An 8,273-nucleotide genomic window follows, 5' to 3' on the forward strand; every position below is an offset into this window, starting at 1 on the left:
TTTTCAGAAAGGGAAGTAAAATGTTGGGAATTATTAGGAGTGAGAACAAAACAGAAAACATTATTATGTCATTGTATATACTATACCCATGTGTTGAATAATGCTGACAGTTCTACTAATTCAATCACCCCAAAAAGAATGTGGAATTATTTGAAAAATTGTAAAGAATGACAAGAAGGATCAGCCACATGAAAAGGCATTCATTCTACATGAAATTAAATAAAACTAGGGCTCTTCAGCTTGAAAATAAGATGAGCAATGGGAGAGCTACAGGCATGCACGTGATGGAGAAAGAGAAGATGGAATAATTACTTGCTCCAATAAGTGCCAGAAGCCAGGAGAGAAACCAGGGGATCAACCCATAGTTTTCGTTGATTATACTGTTTTCCAAATGCCTGCTTTTGGTCACTGCTGAAGGCAAAATGTTGGGTTAAACTGATTGCTTGATCAGATCCAGTACATCTACTGTGGTGTTCTCAAGCTATGTTTTTTAATTCTTGTGTTGCATAATTCCTCTTTGGCTGCCTTGATGTAAAACTGTGCATCTGTGGGGACAGTAACAGTACAGGGAGATGGCAAGGAAGGTCAAATTAGAATAGTCTGTTTTAAGGCAGAATCTCATGACTTTTGGGGAGCACTCTTAGTAAATGCAGAAAGGAGAATATGAATTGTGAGTCCGATGATGACCTTAACCAGTGATAGGAAATATGCATAAGCAATATTTCCATGTCTATCCTCTGTGCTTGTAAAGGACTATTTGCACTTTTTTTTTTTTTTTTTTTTTTTTTTAGTATCATTTTGTGGAAGCAGAATGACCAAATATCACCATCTCCATAATTTTCACATTCCCTGCTCTCTGCTGCTGCCCCTGTAAGGACATATTCAGTCACTTAGTCCTGATGCTGCCCAGCTCATTTGCATACTTTGACAGCATCACTTCCCTTAATTGTCATGGTAACAGATGGGTTTGAGTACTGATTTACCTAGAATTATTTTAACATTGTGTGACAAGGACGTGCCATGAAAGAAAGAGAAATGAAAGCGTACTGTATTTTGATAACCTTCTGATGTGTTCCTGGGGACCAATACTTGGGTGCATGACACTTTCTTTTCAAAAGACAGAAATAATAAAAAAAATTGTACTTCCTCAGAAAAAGGGTTAAAAGAAAATAAGATAAGGAATTACAGATTTTTGTTCATCTTTCTCAGATGTATAGTTGATCTGCTTCCTATAAATTAGGGATTATGATTCAAAACAGACTTAGAAAATAATTTCTAACATAGATTTCATCATAATAATACTACCTTTGGTCTGAAAAGTCCCAAACTATTACTCGATCAAACATAAATTATCCATAATAACAATCACATTATGCAGAGCAAAGGCCTACATTATTTGTGCAAAAGTAATGGTGTTCCGATGATTAAGAAATCTAGAGTACATGTATGATACAACTGCAAGCATCTTCTTAACAATAAAACCAGAAAGTAAACACATTCATTCTATACTGCTAAATAATTGGAATATTTGCTATCATACTAATTAGATTATCTTTTAAAAGGTTTATCTCAGATTTTCCTTAAAAGTCTATCCTTTTTGCTGTAGTATTTAGCATTGTTGGCCAACAAAACAAAGATCTTAGGAAAGCAGTATGCCTTAATATAAGCACATATGCCAACACATGCACAGAGCATCAATGCTCTTCAGATACTGCGCTTTTCTGAGAATTCTCCACTGTCTTTCGATTGAATTCAGACAGATTTCAATGTCATTAATTTCCTTGTCAACTTAGGAAGGTAGCCCTTTAAATTTTAACTTGTTTTCCTACCTATCAGGGTTTGGTTTTTGAAAAGAGTGCCCCTTACTAATGTTAAATACAGCTAATGTGTTTGGGAAAATGTTTTTATGTGCTATCACCTGCTGAAGAGATAGCTCCTTGAGCAGAAAGCAGCATGGGTTTTTTATGACTAACCAAAGATTCTGTTACTGATAAATAGTGATTATTCTAAGGAAGAGTTAACCTTTTAATAAAAACACTAACATCAAAAAAGCGTCTCAGAAAAGGAAATGGCTTGGACTCCAGTTCTTCGTCCCTGGAGTGATAAAAATGTGATCTTCTTGGCATCATTTCCACTGCGCAAATCAATTTATCTAGCTGCAGGTTCTGCCAAATGAGCCCTTGCAGAGCTTGCTGTAGTGTTTAAGGTGCCGTAAGCTATTTATTCATCCTTGCACCAGGGACGGGAAAATATAGTAAGGGACCAGACCTAACTGGCACAGCTCACTGGCTGAGAAAGTATCTTAGCCTCACCCTCAGAAGCTAATGGATAAAAACATGAATTGCAAGGGATGGAAATAGCTTTGCATACCAACTGCTTTAGGGGCAGTCACGCACGAGAAGGAGGTGGGAGAGACAGCCAGGAACAGCAACGCCTTGAGCTGTGCCGGTGAGAATTTTCCGGAGACATTTGGTGTGAGCCTTGCCTCTGACTAGTGGGTTGGCGGCAGCCTCATTGCTTTGTAGGAGTTAAATGCAGCTCTCGGGTTTAGTGCCTGTGTCCTTGAGAGAAGATGTAAGCATTTCTGTGAGGTGAAGAGGAAGCAAGAGAGACAAGAGCAGTAGCGAATACCAAGGTACGAGATGGAAGAAATTAAATTGCATTCTCTCCACGGTGTACAGTGCAAGGACGTGGTGCTGAATGAGAAATTAGATAAACCGCAACATGACTTTACTGAAGGTAAACCGTGTTAACCTAGCTCATTCCCTTTCACTGGAAAGAGACCCGTTTTTTCCAGGAGAAAACAAATGTGGGGGGGGGCATAAGAAATGTGGCATAATGTCAGCTGGGGAGGCCAATGGAGATGGAGAGTACGAGGCACGGTAGGGTGACAGAAAGTGACCAAAGCAACACCACGCATTACGCTGAGAGCAGACCTACTGGGAGTTACTGAAGGGCTGGCCTTGGAAGGCCTTTTACTGAACACACGCACCAAGACCTTTGTCGGGAGAAGAACGAGGTGTGCTGCTGACATCTGTAGACGGCACAAAGCCGGGAGTCACTGAGGTGGAAGGGAGCGAGCTCCTCAGGGCGGGGAGAACGACACAGCCCTCCTGCTGCCAAGGCAGGGCCAGCGCTTGGCCTGCGCGCTCGTCTCCTGCGAGGCGCCGAGGGAGAGCCGGGCCCGGCGCCTGAGGCGCGGTGCCGGCGGGACGCTGCCGCCCGGCAGCCCTCGCGGGCCGCGGGGAGAGGGACCCCGGCAGGGCAGCGCGGCCCCCCGCTGCGGCGAGCAACGCCTCAACCCAAAATGGCCGAGGCCGTCGCGCTGGGGCGGCGGGGATCGCGGCGCCGGGCGGGGCCCGGGCCCCCCGCCGCGGCCGGGCCGGGCGGGGCGAGGCGCGGTCCCGGCGGAGTCACCGGGTAACCGCCGCCCGCCCCTCGCCCTGTCCCCGCCTTCCGCCGCCTGGCCCGCCGCCCCCGCCGCTTCTCGCGGCGCGACCGGCGACGGCAGCGGGTAAGTGGCGGCGGCGGGGAGCAGGAGCCGTCCTTCCCTCCCTCCGCGCCGGGGGCAGAGAGGCGCTGCCCGGGCAGCCGCCGGGCGCGGCGGGCGGCTACGGCTGCCCCTGGCCCGGGCGGGGCCCGTTTCCCGGTGCGCCCTGCGCAGGCGGCGGCGGCGGCGGCGGGAGCCCCGGCCGTGCCGTGCCGTGCCGTGCCGTGCCGGGAGAGGCCGGGGAGCCGCGGGTCGGGGGGTGTCCTCGGTGGGGAGGGGACGGCGCGCTGCCTCCAAACGCGGGCCCGCCGAGGAGCCATCTTCTCAGGTATTTGCAGCATCTGCAGCGGGAGAGCTCGGTGCGGTTGGTTACAAAGGCGTATTTGAGCTAAATGACGGTCGGGGGAATTTCCGGCAAAGAAAGAGAAGTTTAGTTTTCGTACTACGTACTGAAAAATCATCCTGGCGTTCCGCGGTGTATCGGCTTCGGAAATACTAAGAGTTTAACAGTTGGCGTGCACTTTTGACAGCTGGTGTGTCGAGTATTTCACAATATAAAGTCAATATTTAAGTCTGCTTAAAACACCTGGAATCCTTTCTTCCTCACTCCTTACACAGCCGCGGTTCTCTGGTCTCAAAAGTGTTGCGTAAAAATGTACTTTTTAAAAAAATTCTAAATGTCGCTATTTAAACTGGCAGTGTACGTGCGTGAGGGAAAAGAATTTTAAATTAACGTGAATTTAAAGAGTTGAAGTAAAAAAGTCTTTAAAGTTCAAAGAAGCTAATTATGCCATTGTAATGACCAATATTAAAACTGGCAGTTTGACGAATTGATGGTGATAGTGTAAGCTTTTTGGTAGATGGGTCATATTTTCCTCGGTGACTGGTAACAATATATTTAGTGCTCAGTTGAACAAAATCTGAAAGTTTGCAGAGTTCACCTAAGGCAATTAAAATTCTGCAGCCCTGCTGCCATGCCCTTCTAAGGCAGCTTTGCAGTGGTGCTACCACCGCAGCGCATCCTTTTGCAATGTTGTGCCTTAGTCTGTTAATATCCACTTGAGTGTTTGTTGTTACCACGCGTTAGGGATGAAACTGTGGTTTGGATGGGGCTTTGCCTGAAAACTGTGCTGATACTAAGCTTGCTCGATTTTGCATGTTGAAAAGACAGATTTTTGCAAGTGAATTTGGGATCTGAAAATCAGACTCTGTTACAAAGTTTTTTTGCCTCTTGGATAAATCATGAGGGGTCAGGAGGTGGAACTATGTAACTCTCACCCATTTTAATTCAATAAAAAAAAAGAAAGGAGGGGAAACTTTTCTCCTAGGAAGAGTTTGTGATGCATCCAGATGTCGATTTGTCTGTGCAGAAATCCTGGTTTCTTGAACAACAGGGAGGGTCTCAGAGCTCCCTGAGCCCCTTTTTGGACAGTGCTCAGCTCCAGAAGCTCTGTCTGTAGCTTTTGTTCCAGACTGCATTGTTAGCACCTATGGGAGCTGCATTTGACGCTTCGCTTTGTCTGTGGGGCCCAGTTTCTTGTGCTTCCCTTGATGCCAGTTTTTGCTTAAGGATTTCCATGTCTAAAGGTTTAATTGTGTTGATGCTGCTTTGCAGAGCATAGATCCCAAAACACCTTTCAGAAGTGCCTGCAGTTATTAACCATAGACACTTTGTAGCCAAATTGTGTTTTGTGTGACTGTAGTGTTGCCATCTACTCAGTTGCGTATGGCTAAACCGTTGCAAGACATTGGTGTGCATTGGTGAAAATTGCCATATTTCACAGCAAAGAGGCGCAAGGGATATGTTTGGCAGTGTAGTAGTTCCTTGGGATCACTATGAATGGAAATAAATGTTGGCCTTCTTAGGACACTTGCATAGTTTGTCTCTGGTTCAATTCCATGGTCAGTAGCAGGCATGCAGTAGCTGCTGTCCTGTCAGGCTCTGTGTGCGTAGACCTCCTGTAACCAGCTGGATGTCTGCGGTATCTTGCCAGGACAAGTGGAAAGCTGTGGTGTGGTTTAAAAAAACAAATCTACTGCATATTCCAGAGAGGAATTTGAAGGAAGATGTTCCATTTTTATTGAGGACATTGATATAAAGTGCAAAGCCCCTGAAGACCTGTCATGTTACCAGGATGTTCCGATTCTGTGGCAGCCTAGGCTCATTCTTTGAAACAAAGAACTCCCCTGGCCCCCACCCCCTGGCCCTGACGTTCCCACATTTTTCATATGTTGAAATTAGCTCCTTATATTTGTGTTTAGAATGCACTGAGGTTGTAGTTTCTGTTCACTTCCTCTCAAAAGTGGAGGTGTGGAGGCTCTTTATCCATTCAAGACTGAAATTGCAGGTTATCCTGGAGCCGTGTGTCTCCAGGCTACTGGGATTTACAAAGTGCTGTGACATTCCTGAGATGAACTGAGAACAGGCCAAGATCGTGCAAAGGATTTACAGGTCTCCCAATAACTTTGTCAAAATTTATTTTACTTTTTAGATCACAATGAATGTGGAACATGAAATTAGCCTCTTAGTTGAGGAGATTCGGCGGCTGGGAACCAAAAGTAAGTATTGTAATACCTCTGACCATACAAATGTAGTCATGTTATACATACATGTAGTCATACAGATGTAGTCATGTTATATCAACCTATGAACTTGGCACATATAATTAAGCAAGCTCAGGTAACCTGAAATTTGCATATATACTTAATGTTGGACTGTATAGTACTCCCTGTGTCCCATCCTTTCAAGTAGTTATGAGGTTAAAGCTTTAAGCCTGTGCAGCACAGAGAATGTAGGCCTGAAATCCTGCTCCCACTAAAATCAACTGCAAAATAACCCTTTTCTTTAGACTTCCAATACTTGCTACAGCCATCAAAGAAGAAAGTTGCACTTTTTCCTTCCACCTCCTTCCTAGGTAACTTCTGAACTTCAGAATTCATACACTTCAATTCTATTCATCATAGTATTATTTGGAAGGAATTGTTCTGTATGCCTACAACTAATCCAGGAGTTGTAGGTGTAGTCCCAAACTTACTTAGAAGGTAGCCTTTTCTCTTAAGATTGTTTTTAATTGTTAAAACTCCTCTTTCGTTACAAATATTTGTGCAATCTGTGGATGTGCTCCCTGCTCATATACTTCAGTTCTGATGCAATTCCATTCAGTTCCATTTGTTTTTCAAAACCTAAACGGATATGTGTTTCTTGAGTTTTGTATGACTGCATCTGCCTTTTAGGAATAAGCTAGCTAACCTTAACATATATTTTAAAATTCTTGCTTTGTGTGAGAAATGAATTTATGTTGCAGCTTTTTCAATGTGAACCTTAATAAGTGAAAAGAAATTATTTGAAAAAAAAAAATTTAACATTTTAATTATTTAAAACTAATTTCCTCCTTGTGCTTTGAAGAGGTTCAATAGCCTGTGCTGGTCATCAGTAAAAATAAACATATCAGATACGTGGTCCTTGATATGAGTCTCTGGAAAAAAGGGAAATCCGTACCAGGCAGGAGTTCTGCCTACTATTTATTGTCAGCATTCATTATATGTCCCCCAATAAATTGGGAATCACCATGGGGTTTACTTTCAACGTTCTGACTGCGTGTCACTTTGTTTCCCCAGTAATCTCCTAACTGAAAGAAAATCTACATGTGTTTTCATGTTGTATCTTTGATTTAGATGCTGATGGACAAGTGAGCGTGAAATTTGGTGTGCTCTTTGCTGATGAGAAGTGTGCCAACCTCTTTGAAGCCCTAGTGGGAACTCTTAAGGCTGCAAAACGACGGAAGATTGTCACTTATCAAGGGGAGCTACTTCTACAAGGTGTTCATGACAATGTTGATATCATGCTGCTGCAGGACTGATGCAGTATTTCAGCTATGCATTAATGGAATTATTTGAGACAGTGACTTGCAACATCCTCTGAATAAGGCTGATCATTCTAAGGTGTTTTGATGTATTTTCTATATCTTTATAGTCAAAATGAAACTGTCCTTTTTGGAAAACATTCCCTTTTGTAATTCTTCCTAAAATGGTACTGTATGTGAGTAAGGTAAAAGATGCCAGATCTCTCTCTTTTTTTTTTTCTTTCTTTTTTTTTTTTTTTTTTTTAAATCTCAGGTAATGCCCTTGAATGTCTGGTGGTTATTTTCAACATATGAAGAAGGGGACTGGTAATTTAATGTTTACAAATCAAAATGTGCCATGAAAGTATAAAATAAAAGCACATACTTAAATTTATGTAATTCTTAGTGCTGCTGTTTCTGTTTTTATTTGCAGTCTGAAATAAAAGCAAACTGAATTCCTGTAAGGAACATAGTTAAGTAACTGTACAGAAAGCATGACAGTGAGACAGAAATAATTTTGCAGCATGATTCAATTGAAGAATGACCGTACTTCGGAGTGACCAGATTGTGCACAAAAAACCATGAATGATGGATGTACCTCATTCATCTCTGGTAGCGTAATATGCTTTCATTGTTTTTGTCATCTAGACTTTTGAAGGAAGTGGGTGAGGACATCCCTGAATGCTTTCAGGCAGTGTTAACCAGAAGATAGTACAGCAGCTTCAGGTTGTGATTATTTTCCTTACAGAAATCATACTTTCTCTATATTACTCCAGGCAGAAAGTGGGAGGGGAGGAAAAAAAAGCCCTTTTGATTGTGTTCTAGCTTACTCTAGTTCTTCTTAGCAGGTAAAAATGCTCCTTCCAGTAGGGAGAAAGAGTTGCTGCATGAGGAAAGCAGCAGTGGGTAAGCGAACTGCTTACTGCTATGTGCTTCCACTC

At 43.3% G+C, this 8,273-nt stretch overlaps 1 protein-coding gene across 4 annotated transcripts; it reads left to right on the forward strand.

Moving 5' to 3' along the window:
- The first annotated feature begins 3,398 nt into the window (after positions 1 to 3,398).
- Positions 3,399 to 7,731, forward strand: ABRACL (ABRA C-terminal like). Of its 4 annotated transcripts, XR_007506167.1 has the most exons (4): positions 3,399 to 3,514; positions 5,983 to 6,049; positions 7,166 to 7,432; positions 7,607 to 7,731. XR_007506167.1 is itself a non-coding variant. In XM_049801605.1 (3 exons), exons 2-3 carry the CDS (start codon positions 5,989 to 5,991, stop codon positions 7,348 to 7,350), a joined length of 246 nt encoding a protein of 81 aa, XP_049657562.1. In that variant the 5' UTR covers positions 3,399 to 3,514; positions 5,983 to 5,988; the 3' UTR covers positions 7,351 to 7,731. The 4 variants fall into 4 exon arrangements, 3 of the variants coding, with proteins under 3 accessions (XP_049657562.1, XP_049657563.1, XP_049657564.1); XM_049801605.1 differs by having other exon boundaries at positions 7,166 to 7,731; XM_049801606.1 differs by lacking the exon at positions 3,399 to 3,514 and adding an exon at positions 3,542 to 3,818 and having other exon boundaries at positions 7,166 to 7,731.
- Positions 7,732 to 8,273: the final 542 nt, after the last annotated feature.

The sequence above is a fragment of the Accipiter gentilis genome, chromosome 5, assembly GCF_929443795.1.
Source record: "Accipiter gentilis chromosome 5, bAccGen1.1, whole genome shotgun sequence".
Taxonomy (NCBI): Eukaryota; Metazoa; Chordata; class Aves; order Accipitriformes; family Accipitridae; genus Astur; species Astur gentilis.

Excerpts from the sequence above, each read along its gene's own strand:
- ABRACL (XM_049801605.1), top strand. The coding sequence starts at position 5,989 with ATGAATGTGGAACATGAAATTAGCCTCTTAGTTGAGGAGATTCGGCGG. Across the intron at positions 6,050-7,165 it reads TCGGCGGCTGGGAACCAAAA|ATGCTGATGGACAAGTGAGC; the intron begins GTAAGTATTGTA and ends TCTTTGATTTAG.